Source organism: Peromyscus maniculatus, chromosome 1 (genome assembly GCF_049852395.1).
Source record: "Peromyscus maniculatus bairdii isolate BWxNUB_F1_BW_parent chromosome 1, HU_Pman_BW_mat_3.1, whole genome shotgun sequence".
Lineage (NCBI taxonomy): Eukaryota > Metazoa > Chordata > Mammalia > Rodentia > Cricetidae > Peromyscus > Peromyscus maniculatus.
Window position 1 is genome coordinate 175,557,715 of NC_134852.1, and position 22,274 is coordinate 175,579,988.

Consider the following 22,274-nt stretch of genomic DNA (forward strand, 5'->3'; position numbering starts at 1 on the left):
AGGATACAGTCAACAAGGCAAAGCAACAAACAGCGTACAGAATGGGAAAAGGTCTTCACCAACCCCACATCTGACAGAGGACTGATATCCAGAATATATAAGGAACTCAAGAAATTAGACATCAAAACGACCAACAGTCCAATTAAGAAATGGGCTATAGAACTTATCAGAGAATTCTCAACAGAGGAAACTCAAATAGCTGAAAGACATTTAAGAAATTGCTCGCTGGGTGGTGGTGGCGCACGCCTTTAATCCCAGCACTCAGGAGGCAGAGGCAGGCGGATCTCTGTGAGTTCGAGGCCAGCCTGGGCTACCAAGTGAGTTCCAGGAATGGCGCAAAGCTACACAAGAGAAACCCTGTCTCAAAAAACAAACAAAAAAAAAAAAAAGAAAAGAAAAGAAATTGCTCAACATCCCTAATCATCAGGGAAATGCAAATCAAAACAACTCTGAGATACCACCTTACGCCTGTCAGAATGGCTAAGATCAAAAACACTGAAGACACTTTATGCTGGAGAGGATGTAGAACTAGGGGAACTCTCCTCCACTGCTGGTGGGAATGCAAGCTTGTATAACCACTTTGGAAATCAATATGGAGCTTTCTTAGAAAATCGGGAATCAATCTTCCTCAAGATCCAGCTATACCACTCTTGGGCATATACCCAAGAAATGCTCAATCATACCACAAGAGCACTTGCTCAGCTATGTTCATATCAACATTGTTTGTAATAGCCAAAACCTGGAAACAACCTAGATGCCCTTCAACTGAAGAATGGATAAATAAATTGTGGCACATATACACAATGGAATACTACTCAGCAGAGAAAAACAATGACATCATGAGGTTTGCAGGCAAATGGATGGATCTAGAAGAAGCTCATTTCAAAATATCATAAATACTTCCTATTTTCTTGAGAGTCAATTCTTTTAAAGATCCCAATTTCTAAATTTCCAGAGTAAACTCACCCATGTGTGCTGCATTTAAGAAAACCCAGTAGATGCAAAGTCTGCCTAACAGGCTAGAGGGAATGGGAAGGTCCACTCATAACTTCCCCACACATTACACTCAAGGGGAGCCGCACCCTGCTCAGTGTGGCTCACACCCTATGGCTCAGCTCATTTCAGAAGCTCCTCCACTGGTACTTTTTCTTGGTTCCTACAGGGCCTGGAAAAGCTGACTCCTCTGAAGGAAGTACAAATACTTGCCAAGTCAAGTTTTTCCCCCCTGATAGCTCATGCTGCTTCTGGAACTTTCTATCCTGTAGTCTTTTGGCAAGTATAAGTGAAATCCCAACCTACAGGGAACACTTAGTTTGCCTAGGTTATATCCTCCAGGCTCTCTTATCAGATGTGCTCACTACCTTCACTCTCTTTCCAGATAAGTCCTCCAACCCCCAAATACTTCTAGCCAGTTCCTTTCAATTACTTGTTTATTTTCAAATACTCTGGGTGAATAAGAGACCAAAACACTGAGATCTAGTTATTGCCCAAATACTCTGCATGGTCTGCAAGAGTAGCATGTCATCTCTGGAATAAAGATGAGATCTTAGCTCTTTAGTCACTAACAAAGAATGTTTTATTTAAGCCTGTTAAATAGCAGTTATGAACAAGGATAAAGTTTTTTGCATCATTGCCAAAAATTCATCATCACTGTCATCATCAGATAATACCAAGACATTGTAAGAAGTCCTTTATTTAAAAATCACCAGCTATTTCATTTCAGTATTCCCAGACTTCCTTTTAATCCTGCTGTAGTCTCCAGGAGCCCTACCATCCACTCCACTTCCATTCCCTGCAGACTCTGCCTCTTGGTGTGGACCCAGGATCCCGTGAGTTCTTTTTTGCTGCCCCTCTCAGCCTTGACTTCTAGCCCATCTCCATTCCTTTGTGTCACCTAAAGACCTGAAGAAACACTCTCTACCCACAGCCAATCATTGCATTTACCTAAGATACAGTGAGCAATGGCAACCAAAGAACAGAACATCCCACCCAACCAAGACAAGACCTGATAACTACATCACGAAATACCACAAACATCATAACTTCTGATGCTTACATCCCAGCACAAAAGCATACAAACACGAACAGCCAAGACAATATGGCTCTTCAAGAAGACAGCAACTCTGCTGCCATAAGCTAATAGAAAGGCAATTTAGCTGAAGCACAAGACATGTCCTTTAAAATAATAATTACGAGCATGTTCAAGGACTTCAGAGAGGATATGAATAAATGCCTTAAGGAAGATCATGAAAACACAAACTGTTGAATGAAATAATGAAAACATTTCAATACGTGGAAGTACATTTAACAAAGAAATAGAATCACTAAAGAAAACCCAAACTGAAATAAAAATGGAAATGAAAACCTTAGATGCCAAATAAAAACCTCGGAGATAAGCTCATCAGCACATTACAAGGCATGGAAGAGAGAATTTCAGGTGCTGGAAACAAGGTAGAAGAAATAGATATCTCAGTCCAAGAAAATGTTAAGTCTAAAAAAACCCAGGCACTAAACATGTAGGAAATCTGGGACACTATAAAAAAAAGACCAAACCTATGAATAATAGGGACAGAAGAAAGAGAAGAAACACAGGTCGAAGGCACAGAATATAGTTTTGAAAAATAGTTTCTCCAATCTACAGAAAGAAATGCCCTTCAAGGTACAAATGAATACCAAGCAGACGGGATGAGAAAAATTATTCCCTACAATACATAATAACTAAAGCACTAAATGTTCAAAACAAAGAAAGGATATTGTGAGAATGAATTTGGTCTAACATCTGAATTTTTGATGGAAACTCTGAATGCCAGAAGGGCCTGGACACATGCTCTACAAACTCGAGAGACCATAGATGCCAGCTCAGACTACTCTATCCAGCAAAACTGCCAATCATAATAGCTGAAGAAAGAATAACATCCTATGATAAAAAAAAAAAAAAACAAATTTAAGCAGGATTTATGTACTAATCCATCTCTACAGAAGTCACTAGAAGGAAAATTTTAGTCTGAAGAGGTTAACTACACCCAAGAAGACACAAGGAATAAATAATGCCAGAAGAGCAAATCAAAAGAGGAGGGGGGAATCCATAACATAACAACAAAATAGCAGGAATCAATAAATACAACTCATTAATAACTCAATATTAATGGTCTCAATTTCCCCAATAAAAAGACACGTACTAACAGACTGGATTAGAAAACAGGATCCATCTTTCTGATGATCAAAGAAAGATACTCAACCATCAAGGATGTGCATCACCTCAAAGTAAAAGAAGGGGAAAAGGTACTCCAAGCAAATGGATCCGAGAGGCAAGCAGGTGTCACCATTTTATATCTGACAAAATAGAGTTCAACCCAAAACTACTCAGAAGAGGTAAGGACAGACATTGCATAGTCATTAAAAAAATTACCAAAGGATATTACAATTCAAAACATTTATGTTCATAACATAAGGACAGCCAAGCCCATAAAAGAAACACTACTACAGCTAAAACCACATAATGGTCTTCACATAGTGATGGTGGGGGAGTTTAATACTCCACTCTCACCAGTGGACAGGTCATCCAGACAAAACCTAAACTGAGAAATACCAGAGTTAAATGATGGCATAAATCAACTGGACCTAACAGAGACATGGAGCATCCCACCCAGACACCAGAGGATATACTTTCTTTCCAGTCACTTATGAAACTGTCTCCAAAATTGACCACATGCTTAGACACAAAGAAAGTAGTCACATATGAGAAAATTAGCAAGATTGACAAATAATTAGCCAAATTAACCAAAAGACAAAGAGAGAAGATTCAAATTAATAAAATCAGAAATGAAAAGGGGTCATTACAAAGAGACCGAGGAAATCCAGAGAATCATAAGGACATACTGTATTCATAATAGCTAGAAGTTGGGAACAGCCTACATACCCATCAACTGACAAATAGATGATGAAAATGTGATATGTGTATGCAAATGGAATATTATTTGGCCATTAAAGAAATAAAATTTACAGGCAAATGGATGGAGCTAAAAAGAGTTATCTTGAATGAGGTAACCCAGACCCCAAAAGACAATTATTGTATGTTTTCTCTTATATGCGGATGTTAACTTATAAGTTTTCAATATGTGTGTTACAACCTGAATGACCACAGAGTCTAGGTACCTAGTAAGGGACTAGGTGGGAGGAGAGGATCTCCGTAGGAAACAGAATTAAAATATGATGCTAGGGAGTCAAAAAGGTGAAACTAGAAAAGCAGGATTAAATAGGGAGGTGGGAGAGAAGGGTAAAGAAGGAAATACAGGGAGGAACAACTACCACTAAAGGCTATTTGAAAAATATGAACAACTACTATTGTGGAAGCTTTTTTTTTTTTAAAGATTTATTTATTTATTATCTATACAGTCTTCTGTCTTGCACATATCCATGCAAGCCAGAAGAAGGCACCAGATCTCATTACAGATGGTTTTGAGCCACCATGTGGTTGCTGGGAATTGAACTCAGGACCTTTGGAAGAACAAGCAGTGCTCTTAACCTCTGAGCCATCTCTCCAGCCCCATAGAAGCTTCTTAAAACATATACATATATGGAAGGAATCTTAATGGAGTCACCAAATAATAGGGAAGAAAATGCACCAACGAGAAATCTCATGCCACCAAGTAAAACCTCCTGTTCCAGGAATGGGTTACAAGAGTTCCCATGGGACTCCAAACGTCACAGACTATTGCCAAGTCTATTGGTTGCTCTCCGCAACTGATGGTAAGGCCCTAGTGCTGGAGACGACATGGATGTCATTGGACACAGAGAATCAAGCTGGTGCCTAACTAGAAGCTTCACTACTGACTAGCATTCATGGTGCTGGAAGTCACTCTGCACACGACTGGAGGAAAAAGATGATCATCAACCCAGCTACAAACCCTAAGACCTACAACTGACCCGCCTGCAAGATATGCTCGTGAAACAGGGGTGCAAGTGTTATGGTAGTAACCAACAACCTTTTCACTGGATTTAAGGCCCAGTCCATGAGATAAAACTGCCTAAGGAGCCAAGAACCTGAGATTGGGTAGGTCATGGGCCTAAAGGAAATTCTCTTACTAGTATTCTCATAATGGAACATAGCACTAAAATGATCCCTAGTAACATACTGCTATACCCATAGATCAATACCTTGCTCAGCCTGCATCAGAGAAGCTTTCGAAGTCAATTAGAGTTAACGCAGACAGCCACAACTAGACAGTGTGAAGACAGTGACTTTGGAACAATCAGTCACAAACAGGATTTCTTCAGCAAAGCCTTCCCCTAAAGTCTGAGGGAGGCTTTATAGAAGGCAGAAAGACTGTAAAAAGCAAGAGGTGAGTCATGGATGACTTCAAGGAAACCATGTCTTCTAGGCACAATAGGACCGATCTATATATGAATTCACAGAGACTGTAGCAGCATTCCCAATACCCGAACAAGTTCAAGCCAGACAGGATCCCAGTATTAAGAAAAGGAAATGGACACAGGGTTCTACCCCTAACCAAGAAGTTATCTACTACCTTCTGGAGAGGGAAAACTGATTTTTTCCAACAGAGTTTTACTAGGTATAATAACCACAGTTCAGGGCAGGTATCACACCCAGGAGCAGTTGGCCAATGCAAAAATGCTGTTTTTGTGAACTTTTTTCACTTTTCTGTATTGTGGCATTCTTTTGTCTTACTGGTCTTTTGCCTATTTGTGTTGATTTTAGGGTGGTTTTTTTTTTTTTTGTTTCATAGGGTTTATCTGCTTAATTTTTGTTTTTCTTGTTATTTTCATTTGTGTGCCTTGTGGCTTTTGTTTATTTGCTTGTTTGCTTTTGAGAGAGAGAGAGAGTATACAAAGTTGGATTAGGAGGGGAGAGGGGAGGAAAAACATGATCAAAATATTTTGAATGAAATATTTTTAATTAAAAAGAAGTTGAAAATGGAAAAATAAAACCTGCTTCATCTATTTAAAAGAAAAAAAAAAGCCTTTAATCCCAATGCTCGGGAGGCAGAGGCAGGTAGATCTCTGTGAGTTCAAGGCCAGCCTGATGTACAAAGCCAGTTCAGGACAGCCAAGGCTACACAAAGAAACCTTCTCTCCAGGAAACCAAGAAATCAAATAAATAAATAAATAAATAAATAAATAAATAAATAAATAAATAAATAAATAAATAGCAGGTCACCAGAAAGGTCATTTTTGTTTCTAAACCATTGTGCTGTCCTTGGAGACCCTGGTCAATATCTGCTTCTATATCTAGGTTAACTCAATCTGAAGGACCTCACAAATAAAGGTCCCCACAAATAAAGCCAACCCTGTTTTGAACAGATAGGACTCTCAGAATACATCAGAAAAAAATTTTTCATTTTCCCTGCTATCTGTTCAAAGAAGATTTTGTGGGTTTTTTGTTTGTTTTGTTTTGTTTTGTTTTGTTTTGTTGTTTTCCTGGGTAATCTCTGTTTTGTTCTCTGATCATTCTGACATATCCCAAAACCATTTTCTGTCATGAACTAGCCTTGATTGCATGGTTAATAGCAGACCATCACGAAAGTACCTTCTAGTTGTTGAGTTGTCTGGAGTGGGGGGAAGTGAAGCAGGTAGAAAGATGGAAAGCCAGTCGGTCCTACCCTGTACTTCACCTTCCCATCCCCTTCTGCAGCCTTTTCTAGACCCAGAGTGATCTCTTTATCTTGATAGAGAAAAGCTTTGGCCTTACGTGAAATTCATCACTTTGATGTGATACTCTAATTATTGGAACACAACCAATAGGTTTTTTATGATCTGACCATAAAATTGATGGTACTTGCACCAGATACTATTTTACATATATACAGTGGAATTTTATTCAGCCATAAAGAAAAATGAAACTAGCAAGAAACTGGATGAAGCTGGAAAATATTGTATCAAGCAATGTTACCCAGGCTCAGGAAGACAAATGCCACGTGCTCTCTCTCTCATATACAGATTCTAGCCTACAGCTGTTAAATATTTATATCTAGGTGGGAGTAAATACGTAAAGGCCAGGAAACTAGAAAGGAGCCCATGAAATGATAAAGGAAGAAGGAAGATTCTTTAAGGAAAGCGGTAGGATGGGGAGAGAATAGAACCAAGTGGGAAAGAGAGACAATGAGGTAAAGGGAGCCGTGGAGAGAGGAGACAGAGGAATGAGGAGACATGGCGGACAGGGACAGAATCGACCAAAATCAAGTACGTATAAAAATGCCATGTACAAATCTGTTAGTTTTGGTTTTTTACTTGTCTGAACATTTTTATGTGTGTAAGTGTTTTGCTTACAAGTTTGTCTGTGTACCACGTGTACACCTGGTGCCTGCAGAGGTCAGAAGTGGACAAAGAATCCCTTGGAACTTGAGTTCCAGGAAGTTGTGAACTGTCATGTGGGCACTGGGAATTGAACCTGGGTCCAGCAAGGGCTTTTAACCACTGAGCTGTCTCTCCAGCTGTTGTTTTATAAGCTAATTTTAAACAAATAAAATATTTAAATAATGAAAATAAGGATTAGGGATTAATTATGACCTACTTTGGGTATTTGGGTAGACATTGACTCAGTAATAGGAAGTAAGCTGAGGATGGAGCAATGGGGAGTTGAATGTTTTCATTTAAATTTTTGAGAATTCCATATATGAGTGCTATATTTGTATTATTCCCAGCCTCCCCTCTGCTGTGGGACGGTCTGTATGTCAAATTGCTCTGATTGGTCAATAAATAAAACACTGATTGGCCAGTGGCCAGGCAGGAAGTAGGTGGGACAAGGAGAGAGGAGAATTGTGGGAAGCAGAAGGCTGAGGCGGAGAGTCACTGCAGCCGCCGCCATGACCAGCAGCATGTGAAGATGCCGGTAAGCCACCAGCCACGTGGCAAGGTATAGATTTATGGGAATGGTTAATTTAAGATAAAAGAACAGTTAGCAAGAAGCCTGCCACGGCCATACAGTTTGTAAGCAATATAAGTCTCTGTGTTTACTTGGTTGGGTCTGAGCGGCTGTGGGACTGGCGGGTGACAAAGATTTGTCCTGACTGTGGGCAAAGCAGGAAAACTCAAGCTACAAATGGCGCCCAACGTGTTGGCAAAAGTTTCTACCTAAAACCTGAGAAAAGATTCTAAAATGGAGCTAAAAACAGTTTCCTAATTGTCTCTCTCAAATGAGCGGCAGCCTGCCGGTTTGAGCTACTGGCGGGTTCCTAGTGTGTGAGCTCGGTCTGCAGTATGGCGGGAATGAGGCCTCTGCAAGTGGCACATTAAGCTGCGTGGTGGATTTAGCCTTTGCTAGTACAAAACAAAAAGAGGTTTCTGGGCTACACGCTGCTTGGATAAAAGCATAGACCCACGATGGCTCCCAGAGCTGGCGGAAAACGTACCACCGCCATGTTGGGAAGCTGAAGTGGGTGGAGCCATCAGCCACAGCGCCGTTTCAGGCTTAGAAGGCTGCAGTTTAAAGCAATAGGCTCAAGGTAATATAAAACATAAGCCACATAAAGATGGCTACCACACAGAGAATCTGGATTATGTTCTCTTTGATATTCGTAACTGAAGAGAAACATTTGATTGCAAAAGCTGTTGAGTTATGCCAAAATGTGTGTTTTAAAGGTACCTTAACTTCAAAATTTGGATGTAAGGATATGTTGCTTTGGAAAGGAGGCTCTGCTTTTGTTTCCACAGAAAGCCAGAGGCTGTGGATTTGTTCCAGATTAAGATACATCAGGTTTGACCAGCCAAGACCACCTGAAAGGTCTCCAATGACACCATGGCCCAGATGATCCAACATCCAGAATCGTTTCAAGGCAACTGGCTCAGACGATACTGTCTCACGGACTACTCCATGATCCTAAAATTTTCTTTGTGTCCCCATAAGATACAGCGCCCCCCTCCAGCAGGAAGTAGTAAGAGAAGCTACGCCCAAATTCCCAAATATACCAAGCTGACTTTGGAGATGTGTAAAAGTTAAAACCTTCCTTTTAAAAAAAAGAAAGGGGAAGTGCTGTGGGACGGTCTGTATGTCAAATTGCTCTGATTGGTCAATAAATAAAACACTGATTGGCCAGTGGCCAGGCAGGAAGTAGGTGGGACAAGGAGAGAGGAGAATTGTGGGAAGCAGAAGGCTGAGGCGGAGAGTCACTGCAGCCGCCGCCATGACCAGCAGCATGTGAAGATGCCGGTAAGCCACCAGCCACGTGGCAAGGTATAGATTTATGGGAATGGTTAATTTAAGATAAAAGAACAGTTAGCAAGAAGCCTGCCACGGCCATACAGTTTGTAAGCAATATAAGTCTCTGTGTTTACTTGGTTGGGTCTGAGCGGCTGTGGGACTGGCGGGTGACAAAGATTTGTCCTGACTGTGGGCAAAGCAGGAAAACTCAAGCTACACCCCTCTCCCCTCAGTGGCTCCTCTCATGTCACCCCCACCTCTCAAACTCATGATTTTATAAGCATAATGAAAAATTACTTCCACAAAGCCATATAAACAGGTGGTAGAGGCAAAGGACTACAGAGTGTGTGTGTTCCATCATGTATGTATGTCTGTGACCACTAATAAAATGCAACCCCATACCTGCTTAAACAAACTGATATACATTAAAGAAAAAACTAGTTCATGCCTGTGCTAAATTAAGGCATGGTGACTGGTGCAGAAATGGAGCATCAAAGGAGAGTGATGTGATCTACATGGTGTGTGCCCTGTTTTCATTCCTGTCCCAAATCCTTAGAAATTGCAGAGAAGATATTTGGCAGAAGAAATAAACCCACAGATGCAGCAGAAATCAGGCAAGGACCACTCAGTGGGCCAGAATGTATATAGAACTCCTCAAAGAGGAAAGGCAGATGCAGTTGTGCTGATGCTAGGAAAGATGGTCCAAAGGAGTTCCAGGGGAGGATGCACAAAAGGCTGCCATCAACAATTAGGAGGATGCAGAGGTAGGAAACAAGAGCTGGCCCAGCTCAGCAGCCCACTGCCCAATGCCTTCCTTTGATAACAGCACTTCAAGTCACTTATCTGTAAGATTCTGATTTGTGTGCTTCCTTCAGATATTTAGGCAGGAAGGACAAGAGGCATCTTATTGTAGGGTATTTGATCACACTGTGAAACCCCAAGGCTGTGTTAATAAAATCAATCATGGATCAGGCCGCAGAACCAGCAACTAGTTAACAAGAATTAACCATAGGGAGTACAGAGGAGCCAGGAATATGGATAGGGAGATACACAGGAAGGAGTAGGAAGGGACTTGGAGTTTCATGGTCTTTTTTTATTTTTGGTTTGGAATGGCTGGAGAGAAGCTCTCCTGGTGGATATCCAGCCAAGAAGGAAGGTCAGCTGGTTGCTGTTGGGCTTCTCTGAGCTACAGGTATTCACCCCAACATCTGACTCCTGAGTCTTTATTGGTAAATAGAACAATAGAAACTTAGTTAGAAACAACACTTGGTACCCAATGTAGGGGGAAAGGCGCCTTCTGATTGGTTTAATTAAGAGCTGAATGGCCAATAGCTGGGCAGGAGAGGATAGGCAGGACTTCTGGAGAGAGATAGGAACTCTGGGAAGAATCTGGGGCATGGAGAATTCGCCAGTGAGATATGGAGGAAGTTGGATGTACAGTACTGAGGAGAGGTAAGGAGTCATGCAGCAGAACATAGATTAATATAAGTGGGTTAATTTAAGTTTAAAGAGCTAGTTGGGTGTCTGTAACTCCAGCTCCAGGGGATCCGACACCCTCACACAGACATGCATACAGGCAAAACATCAATGCACATAAAATAAAAATAAATCATTAAAAAAATAAAAGAGCTAGTTGGGAATAAGCCAAGCTTTCATCCTTAATAAGAAGTCTCTGTGTCATTATTTGGGAGCTGGCGGTCCAAAGAAATTCTAACTACAGTATCTTTAAAGTCACACTGTCAATTACCATCTACTAAGTCAAAGGTAGATATCTGAACTAATCAAGTGAGTTATACCAGAATGTCTGAGACCTGATATAATTATTCCCTCTTATTTCCCCTTTAGGGTCATTAAATTTCAATGCCATGTTTTCCACCAACATAGTTCATATTTAGGCATATTATTCTTTTTAAAATCTTTTTCATATAAATACTAATTACATGAATTTATAGACTATGATGTTTCAACACATTGCATTGCACAATGACCAAATCTACATAATTATTATAGCCATTACTTCAAATGTTTACCATATCTTTAAAGACTGGCAAAACCTTCTCTTTTTTATCTATTTCAAAATCCCATTGTTATGAACTATATAGCCTTGGTGCTGTGCAATACGACACCAGCACTCATTCACTCTACCTAACTGGCACCTGGTACTAGTTACTCACTCTCCCCACCCTCTCCCACTCCTACCTTTCCTCTCCAAACCTCTGGTAACGAGTGCCTTACTCTCTCCTTCGACTTTATTCAATTCTACATACAAATAAGATCTTTAGTTCAAGGGGAGTCACAAACCACTTCTTGTGAAGTGGCCTTTATCCAGTGGCTCCTACCTCAATGTCAAAGACGGCTCACCAAGTAAAAGTATATGTGCACATGCTTGTGTGTGTACATGCACACACTAATAATAATAACAATAACAATAACATTGAGGATGATGCCTCAATACATAGTTATTTAATGTAGCCCTCCCTTCATTCCTTCCTTCCTTTCACAAATATGTACTGAATACAAACTATGTGCTGGGCACTGCTCTAGGAATTGGGGCTCTAACAGGAGCCAAAACAGACCAGTGACCCTACATGTATAGAGCTTGTACTCTAGTAGAGACAGACAAAAGCTAAGTCTGAAATGTGGCTCGTGATCTGCAAAGAAAACCAAAGTGAGGACAGAGAATAGAGGGGGTTCAGAGCCTGAGCTGCCCTTTAACAGGCAAATCTGTAACTGGTCATTGAGTAAACAGGACTTCTTCCTGGGAACAACTAGAAAACAAACGTCCTTCCTCCTCCAGCCGCTGCCGTTGCTCAGTCATTTGGAGGGGCTAGTCCTTTCTTGTGCTTGATGAAATATAAAACTAGCCCCAGGACTTTTCTGGCTACCTGCTCTAGCTGTTTCTTTCCCAAGAAGCATCTTGCTGGGTAGGCTGAATGCTCAGTCCCTTATAAAAGGCCACATTTCATTTAAAGTTGAAGAACCTTTGTCTTGGGCTTGCTTTGGCCTGATCTACTTCAGTGGAAACAGGAGGCACAATTGTCTTACTGCACTCTTGGAACTGGTCCCTACTCTCTGGACCCCTCTTGTCTGAGTGGGGGTGAGAGGTGCTGATGGAAGGATATTGGGATGTGGGGCAGAAGAGAGGCAGGCAGAAGAAGGGCAGGATGCAATCCGGAATGTCTGTTTCACCACCCATTCCTGACATTTATGGATATTCAAAGATGACCTTCTTCGGAATGCTCTGGCAGCTTTGAGATCTGCTCTGGGAAGAATAAAAGGTATATCTCATGATGCAGGGTGACGCTGGCTGAATTTTAAAATACTGCTCCAAAGGTCATGAATTTGAGGTGGGGAGGAAACAGGAGTTAGAGAGGGGATGGAAGTCATGCCAATGCAGTACTCCTGTGCAAAAACCCAGTAAAAAAAATGTAAATAAAACAATATCCTACTTCAACCCCTGGAAACTCAGGTGTTCTTCCTCCCATCCCACCTGAGGACAGGTTCTGAAATGACCATGTCATTTTTCTCTTCCTTGTGGCACACACTTGATTCACAAAAGCCACTACCTGGCCTGAGGACATCCTTGCTCCATCCCTGGCAATCATGCAGCCACCTCCCTCCTTCTCTTCTGCTTCTTTGGGGAGATCATCAGAGCCTTGTGTCTATAATTCCACACCATCCAAGGAGCTTTACAGATGCACCCTAGAGAACAGCCTTACCCAAATTCTCAAACTCCTCTTTGGGCATCTTGGATCCCAAGCTTCTTGTACCATTCATGTGAATGGGGGCCTAATGGTACCAACGTATATGAGAGCCTTGCACATGTAAGTTCATGCTTTGCTTCAGTTTGTGAAACTTGCTTTGTTCTTAGAGCCTTAGCCAAAATATAGACAGAGTCCTGTTGGATACTCCTACAAATAAATGATGCCCACAGTAATCCCTACAGCCAGGGAATTCACGCATACAGACTTTTAACTAGCTAAACAGAAATATTGTTGGACATAAGTAGCAGCCACTCAGCAGAAATCTTGCAAAAAAGTGAAAATGCTGAGAAAGCATTCTAGGGGAGGGGGAACAGATGGGAAAGAGCTAGACAGCATGTTCATACACATAACTTGAGGGACAGGGACAAAGCTGAAGCTCAGATGCAGGACATCAAAGTCCCAACATAGAATGATACATTATATAAGATAGATAGATAGATAGATAGATAGATAGATAGATAGATAGATCTAGACATATACAGTGAAATGTGTATTATTTCAAGCAAGACTACAGAGTGCAGGATGCATTGTATTGGGATCAACAAGCTAATGGACTCATTGTGGAGCAGTGTGGCAAATGCAAGAGGCAGCCTGGAAGTACTGGGGATGCTGTGAATGTGTTGTTCTGATTGATTGATAAATAAAATGCTGATTGGCCAGTAGCCAGGCAGAGAGTATAGTGTAGGCAGGACAAGAGAGAAGAGAGTTCTGGGAGGAAGAAAGCAGAGTAAGGGAGATGCTGCCAGCCACCACGAGGAGAAGCATGATGTAAGATACCAGTAAGCCATGAGCCATGAGGCAAGGTATAGATTTATAGAAATGGGTTAATTTAAGATATAAGAACAGATAGCAAAAAGCCTGCCATGGCCATACAGTTTATAAGTAATATAAGTCTCTGTGTGTTTACTTGGGGGATGCGAATGGGAAAGATTTGTCCTGACTGCCGGCAGGCCAGGACACAGGAAACCTTCAGCTATACTGGAAGAGTATCAGTGTTGGGAGCCATGCAAGGAGACCAACAGGCAGCATTGGAACTCATTGAACATGGCTGGGTGGTTGGCAAAGCCACACCTGAGTGAACCTTGGAAAGGCAAAGCCCCAAAGACTACATGTCCTGAGGACATCACGATGTTATTGAGCATAGCTCTGATTGTTGCCTTCATGGTTACCATATACCTCGTAATCTATGGGTTGTATGAAAACTCTCAGGGGGTTTCTGGCCCTTCACTGGACAAACACTGGTACTTATAATAATAGTGATCGACTTCTTTCAAGCATTGCTGTGGAAACAAATTAATGATTCAACCACCATCTCCAGAAAGAATTTAGATATGTAGAATTGTTAGTAAGGTTAGGTTAGGGTGTTCCTGTTGATGTTTGGAGTAGAAAATCTTGGGGAACAATTTAAAGTTTAGAAAGACACATAGTTGAGTGAGGGAATCCTTGAGGTCAAGAAATAAGGACAATGACAGCCTGGCTATAGCTGGCTGACATACTTTTTGCTAGGATGGTTTGGTGATCAAAGGTGATGATTAATTCTTTGTACTCATTTCTGTCCTCAGCTTCCTGATATAAAAAACTATTGGTGAGTGGGTATGCACCCTGAGTATTTAAAATAGAGCTGACTGGTTCTTTTTCATATATAAAAGTTTAGATTTATGATTCCTTTAAGAATTTTTATAAGATTACATTTTGAGACAAATAAAAAAAAAATTGGTCCTTTATTTGTAACTGCAAAATGCAGCCTGCCAGCAAAAGAACTGGCTGATAAAAATACCTTGCTTTCTTATACTCCGTTAATCTAAAGCAAGCTACTTGGGTATGAATGTATGTGGGTTCTTGGGACAACTTGTTTTTCACCTATTTGTAAAATGTTTAATCGTGTAAGGCATATGGAAAACACGCTGTGTTTTCTTTGTCTTCATTGCAATCATTCACTTAAAGAATAGAATGTAACCACATTGCAATTTTTTATACTGCTTGAAAGATTGTGCTGGGGTATATGAGCTGTAAGGGAAAAAATAAAGACACGGGAGAAGGAAAACACCAGGAAAGCTGTAGAAAGAAAACACCAGGAACACTGTAGAAGGAAAACATCAGGAAAGCTGTAGAAGGAAGACATCAGGAAGTAGTTAGAAAAAAAAGACATCAGGAGAGACAGCAGGGAACCATCAGGGCAGAAGAACAGGACAGAAAAAGAACAGAGTAGAACAAGCAACAGAAAGAAGAATAAAATGAAGAACTAAGCTTTGGCCCTCAGAAAAGCCTTCCTGTGTCTGTTTGTCTGTCCAGTAGTTTGCCTGCTCTGCTTCTCCTCTTAGATTTCTCTGACCTGCTGAAGGCTTGCCATTCATCAGCACCCTAGGTGAGGTCCTGACATGTTGGAGATGTGTGTGTATGTGTGTGTATGTGTGTATGTGTGTTTCTCCTCTTTTTTCTTTGGCCAGCCCCAGGGACTTAAGTTTTACTCTGTCAGATAGGAAAGTCAAGTGAGTGATTAGTTCGCCAACTCCGTGTATCCCCGTCAGTCCCTGAGCTGCTGAGGCCTGGTCCTTACAGCAGCAATATTTCAGCCATTAGACTTTAATGCCAACTTGAATACACTGTCAAGTTATTTGACCTTGAACAAGTGATTGATTTCACAAGGTCTCAGTTTCCTTCTTTGTATACTACAGGTCCCAGATGGTACCTGCCTAAGTCATGCAGAGGGCGAAACCAGGTGCTTTTCGTAGTGAACTGAGCTGTGACACTGAACACTGTTAGGACAAGTCACAAAACTCTCTTAGCCAAACTGCCCCTTCAGTTCCCCACTCCCGGGGCATTCTCACTTTTAGTTCGATAGACATCTTGAGATGATATTGTAGCTTTTCTGGGCCCTTCAAGTCTCAAGAAGAGTTTAATTCCATTTATGAAAGTTCCCAGTTCAGTGAAACCAGCACTTTTCCCCTTCTCTACTCATGGATGCCTGCCAGGTCTGGCTGGGGGTCAGAGACTGGGTGGAAAGATGTAATGCTAAGTGGCCCTTACTCCCCTGACATGAGCCAATGAACATGGGTTTGGCTGACATTCAAAACCAACTCCTCTCCTAGGACATTTTTGAGATTGCTTTTGGGCATTCTTTCACTAAGGATCTCCAATTGCTGCTTGCTGGGGATAGGCAAAGCTCTTACCACCACCACCCCATCCCCCCCACCCCATCCCCCTCATTCCCCCTACCCCCCGTCCCCCCCCACACACACACATACTCAGTATCCACTTCTTCCCAGGATCAAACAAGGCAGCAGGAGCTCCCAATCCCAAAGATGCAAGGAGAAGGACCACTGACCCAAATCACCACCGCCAAACTAAAGCAAGCAATGAATTAAAACAAGCTGTTTATTCATGTACATGGGCTGCCTGCCAGTAAGGCAGGGAGGGGTTTAAAAGGTCAGCATTGGGTATGGGGAAGGTAAGGTTTTCATAGCTCAGGAGTAGGGAGTTTCCAAATGGGGGGAGGGGTTGGCAAGTTTACCAATAAGCAGGTTTACAGACACAGAACATAACAAAGTAGTCATAACAACAGGCAGTTAATAACCTTTGGAAACAAAGGCAGGGTTGCAAGATGGTCTTAACAACCTTTTGAAACAAAGACACCATTGCCATTCCAGAACAGGCAGCAAAGAACCCTTTGTAGTTAAGGTGATAGGTAGAACATAGCCCAATCCTTGAGAAACAGAGGGTTAATCACAAAAAGCAATGCACCTATTTTGTCTTTACTATAAGATGGCCTTCAAGCCCACGGTGGAGGCTGGCTCATTCATCATTTTTTCCCTGATGGGAGACTCAGTCATTGTCTTGACTGATTATATTTTACTGCCATAGCTTATAACATGAATCCTTTTCAGTTTATCTCAAATCCCTGCGTAATAGCCCCACTGCCTACATGCTATGACGAGCCAGGCTGGTCCCCACCTCCAGGCAGAAGCAGTCACTTCATGACTGGAAGTGAACTGCCACCATTCATGCAATAATGATTTCCCTTGTGCCAGCAGGACCTCATGGAACTAGCCCTGAGATCATGATCCACAAGACCACAGTTAGACCAAGACTGACTGTGCATACTTCCTGACCCATCCTTTTATTCTTCTACATAATCCAGAAGTTCCCGCTGGTACGTGGTGAGGGTTTAGGATGACTCTTACTATTCCTTCCGAGTGCGGCAACACCACACTGCTTCCTGCCATCACCACATGTCTCTGACTGGACTCTGGAGGCAGTGTGGTCTATTAGGAAGATCCCACACCACCACCACCGCCACACAGAGTCAATCCTCTGACCTACCACTGCAGGAACAGCAATTCCTCTCCTGAACTTTGGGATTTAGAAGGTCTCCTGTGCTGGGCTGCTGGCTCTCTGCTCCGGTCCTACAGTCAAACGAGTCCAGCAGATTTTACCTTGCGACTTAACCAGGCGAGCACATTCAAAGATAGCTTGGCCACTCTGAGGGCAGCTTGCTCCCTCTCTCCTCTCTTCTGCCACGTCAGACACAGCACCTCACACTAAGGTTCTCAGGCTGGTGTCACAGACTGGGGCCCTACATTTTTGAAATGCCAGGACACATGTCTCTCTAAATGGTTTCTTTGAAATCCCTCTCAGCCAGAGAAAAAGGAACTAGCAATCCCCAGGTAAACAAATCCTCTTCCAAATCGTTGGGCAGCACTCTCCAAAAATGTAACAGCAAACACTTTTACTCTGGTTTGAAGGTCTTAGATGGTCCTGCCTAGGCAAGTCAGCTTCTTAGGCAATGTGCTTCTCAACTACTATCAAGGGTGTTCATAGCTGGGTATAAAGGCAACACTTGGGAGGTGGGGGAAGAAAGTTCAGAAGTTCAAGGTCACCCTTACCTACAAGGGAAGTTTGAGGCCAGTCTGGGCTACATGAAATACTAGCTCAAAAAAAAAAAAAAATTTAAAAATTGTTCCAGACTTTAGGCCTCGGTCAAAACTTTGGTAAAAACAGGAAATGGGACTTCATCATATGGTGGCCAGGAAGCCCTGAACTGGTGTCTACCTCTCCCTAAACACTTGGGGCATGAGTAAGTGATGTTAAGATTGATCAGGTTAGGTTTAGAATGAGAATAGTAATTAATACTTTTCTCCAAAACTTTGTAGCTTTGCTATAAAAAACAAAAACAAAAATGGATGGATCAGTACTTTATACACAAAACTATCAGAAAAACAGACTAGAAACTGTTAGGTTTCAAAGGGACAAACAGCTGAGGTGCTTATTTAATATATCAAAGCAGATCTGGCCACCGGGTTCTCCCAGCATCCCTCAGTCCCTACCTGTTCCAGTGTCCTCCTGGCTTGCATACCCCGCCCCCTACTCTGAACTCTCCAGCCCAGGAGGCTGGGCTGCTGTTCCCATATAATCCAGCCAGTTTGGTTACGGGTTCTTATTATGTACTCTCTTTTGGGCCTCCTGGCTGAATCACCTGGCTCCCCTCTCTCTGCTCTCTCTTCTCTCTTCCCCTTCCCCTCCCCCTCTCCTCATCCAGCTCAGGGTCATGTCTACTCAGTATTCTCACAGTTGTCTCTGGCTCTGGCTATGCTCTCCCACATCTCTATAATAAACTTTCTCCTCCACCACACCTAAGTGCAGTCATGTCCTTTCCTTTTCCTTCTTTTTTCTTTCTTTCTTTCTCTTCTCCTTTCTCTTTCTTCTTTCTTTCTTCTTTCTTTCTTTCTTCCTTCAGAAGCTGGTAGAGGAAGGGCAGGGTTTTCATGATCATCATTTTCTATACATTTCACCAAATGTATAGAAAAGGCAAACATCCCCGTTAAGTCTAAGCCTTGACCACTAGAGTATATAGAAGCCAAGGAAAGAAGTGTCTAAGACCCTGTATGGTGTAGTCTCAATTTCAGTTAACCTCCCACAACCCAGAGCCAATGTGCATCTTGCTCAAATTTTTTCTTGCTCTAATCACGCACTGCTCAAGAAAGCCCAGGTTTGGAGAAAATGGAGCAGAGGTGCTGTTAACTGAGCTCAACATCAGACACATAAGCTCCACCCATGTGCTGCTGACTGTCAATGAGACATTTAGGGGCCAAAGAACAAGAAGCTTTGGCAAAAACAGAAATCTCATACTGCCCATGTGATTTGGGCTGGAGCAGTAAAATGTATTTATATATGAGAACAGAGAAATAGATATGTCAAGAAAACCCCATGTGTGTGAATGAGAACAGTGCAGAGGTAAATGTCTTCTTTATCATTGTTTTGGGTCCTGAAAGTTGTCTCATTCCACATCAAGCCAGCTTTAATTTTATACTGAATCTCATATTTCCCACGTCATCCTACCTGTACTCATTACAACAGGAAGCCAAACTGCCATGCTAAGTCAATTCATTCCATCTACCATAGAGCATAGAGAATATTCTAGAATAATTTCCAATGTATAATCATGCCTTTTCTTAGGCCTGCCAATTTCACAAAGCCATCTGAGAGTATCAGCCTTTGGAGGCAAAACATGAGATCCACCCGGTGTTCTCAGCATGTTCATCTTCCACAACATCAAGAAAGCTGCTCTTCAGAACCTGAGGATATCTCTCAAGAGATGCTCAAGAAGGCCTGGGTTAGAGGGAGTGTAGCAGAGGCATCATTGACTGTGCTCAACATCAGACACATGAGCTCGACCCACATGCGAGCTGAGTGCCAAGAAGACATCCCAAGGTTTAAATGGGTTGGATGGGGTCTTCAGAATTTAGTTGTGTGCATATGATTTTGTGTGTGAGTGCACAGTGTATGTGTACACATATGTTCAGGTGCCCATTCCTTAGATCTCATTACCAATAGAGAGGCCAGAAGAGGGCACATGTTCCTCTCTACCATTCTCCTGCTATTTGGGGGTGGGTGGGGGAGCAAGGTCTTTCCCTGACATTGGAGTTCACTTGTTTTTTTTCTGGCCAGGCTGATCATCTCGTGTCTGTCCTCCTTGGAGCTGGAGTTACAGGTGAGTGACAGATGTCCTGCTTATTGTGTGTGTACTGAGATCTTAACTCTGGTCCTCATGATCATGCAGCAAGGGCTCTCAATCACTCATTATCTCTTCCATCCCTGAAAACAGGCTTTTATCTAGCCCCAAAGCTACTGCCATTGTATAGTACAAAGAGTACAGTAGTTTTTAGACTGCTAAGCTTCTGTACCTGGATCCCAAAATTTTGTGATCATATTAATAGTAGGTTTAATTTCTTGTAACATCTATCTTGAGAAAAGTATTTTAAAAAAGAAAAAGAAAAAAATCAGAGACCTGGCTGTGGTTATATATTGTGTCCCCCAATATATTGTGCATCCTATAAATTTATCTGGGGTTAGAGAACAGAACAGCCACTAGACAGACATAGAGGCCAGAAAATGGTGGCACTCACACCTTTAATCCTAACCTTCTGGAGGCAGAGATCCATCCGGATCTCTGTGAGTTCAAAGCCACACTAGAAACAGCCAGGCATGGTGACTCACACCTTTAATCCCAGGAAGCTATGGCAGAAAGCAGAAAGGTATATAAGGCACAAGGACCAGGAACAAGAGCCTTTGTTAAGCTTTTAAGCTTTTTAGCAGCAGTTCAGCTGAGAGCAATTTGGATGAGGACACAGAGGCTTCCAATCTGAGGAAACAGGATCAGGTAAGGAATTGGCGACGTGAGGAAGCTGTGGCTTGTTCTGCTTCTCTGATCTTCCAGCATTCACCCCATTATCCAGCTCCAGGTTTGTTTTTATTAATAAAACCCTTTAAGATTTGTATAACACCTGGGTTCAAATTTCACTTTCCCATTCCCTGCGTACATGACTCTGAATGAACTGCTCAACTCTCGGAAGTCTCTCTCCCTGCCTCTACAAAGTGGAGATGAACACCCGCTTCACAGGGTCTTTCTGGAAGACAGAAGTTATCCAGCAAGCTGTTGCTGTTCCAGCAGGACACTGCTGCTAACGCATAGCATCACATCCTCCCACAGTGGTAAAACTGGGAAGCACGGGGGATCTTTAAGAGGTAAGAGACTCTTTTGAGGGTATACTCTGAAAAGAAATTGGGTGGCCCAGTTTCAGTTTCCCTCTTAATCCTGCCTTAAAATGGGGCTGGTGACCCTGACATACATTCCCCAATGACATGCCACCCTTATCAAACCAGTGAGGTGACCTGACTTTAGACTTAAACCTCCAGAACTGAGAGTCAAAATAAATGGCTTGACTTCATATGTAGCCTATGTAAGATATCTTGTTATAGCAACAGAAAACCAATACAGTCAGGTAGCATGCTAAGCACTTTGTTGCATCTAATTCACCCTCTAACCTTAAGAAGTAGGTGCATTGTACAGGTTTGCTAAGTGCACTACAACTAAGTCACCTAATTAATGTCACAAATGAGTAACAATGTTGGAAAAGATACTCCTCACCTTGCTTTTTGCTGTTTCAGAATGACAGAGATTTCAGACAAAGAAATTAACAGCAACTACTTACTGGACAGTCAGTCCCAAGTCGCCAATACGTTGAATTACACAGTTTTTTCACCGTCTCAGGACCCTCTATGTCATAATCTTTGGGAAAAGCTTCTCTGTCACGGTGCCTTCAGGGAAAACAAAATTAAAGTCCCTTAGGAATAATCCTTATTGGCCATGTATTGCATTTAAAAATTTTAATTTGCTATATTCCATGCTATTATCTTAATCATAAATTGTCAGATTCATGATGAATGATGTTTTTCTCACCCCTTCTCAAAGAATTTGGAGACTGCTCCCTAAAAACAACTTGGCATATTTAATAAAACTTACACTGTCACAGAAACAGTACTTACTAACACAGTAATTATTCAGTGGCTCCAGTGAACTGGATCTTATTTAATAATGTAGATTAATTACTGACAGTAAATTCAAAAATAAGATATGGGAACAGCTTTAAAAGGCAGCTTGTCACTTTACAAATTCTCTCTTCCGTGAATTTTAATTACATTGTTTTTCAAACAAGGCAGGATGTATTGACTGATAACCTGCATAGTCCCTGTTTCCAAAGAGCACGCAAAGAAACTGTTAACTACCAGCTAAAAACCAAACAACAAGGTTCTACTTTTTTTTTTTAAAGATTTATCTATTTATTTTATGTGTATTAATGTTCTAGTACTCTGTCTGCATGTACGACTTTATGCCAGCAGAGGGCATCAGATCTCACCGTAGATGGTTGTGAGCCACCATGTGGTTCCTGGAAATTAAACTCAGGACCTTTGGAAAAGCAGCCAGCGCTCTTAATTGCTGAGCCACCTCTCCAGCCCCAAAGCCCCACTTTTTAGAATACGTGTGGAAAAAGAAAAAGCATTCCAATCATCTTGGC

The 22,274-nt window shown here is 41.9% G+C and overlaps 1 protein-coding gene across 1 annotated transcript in view; it reads right to left on the minus strand.

The window, feature by feature from the left end:
• Cfap95 (cilia and flagella associated protein 95) overlaps positions 1 to 22,274 on the minus strand; it is a 93,035-nt gene that overhangs the window by 40,404 nt on the left and 30,357 nt on the right. Inside the window, exon 2 of the mRNA XM_006985375.4 lies at positions 21,411 to 21,516. Coding sequence (XP_006985437.1) covers positions 21,411 to 21,516 — 106 coding nt within the window. The remainder of the gene's footprint in view (positions 1 to 21,410; positions 21,517 to 22,274) is intronic.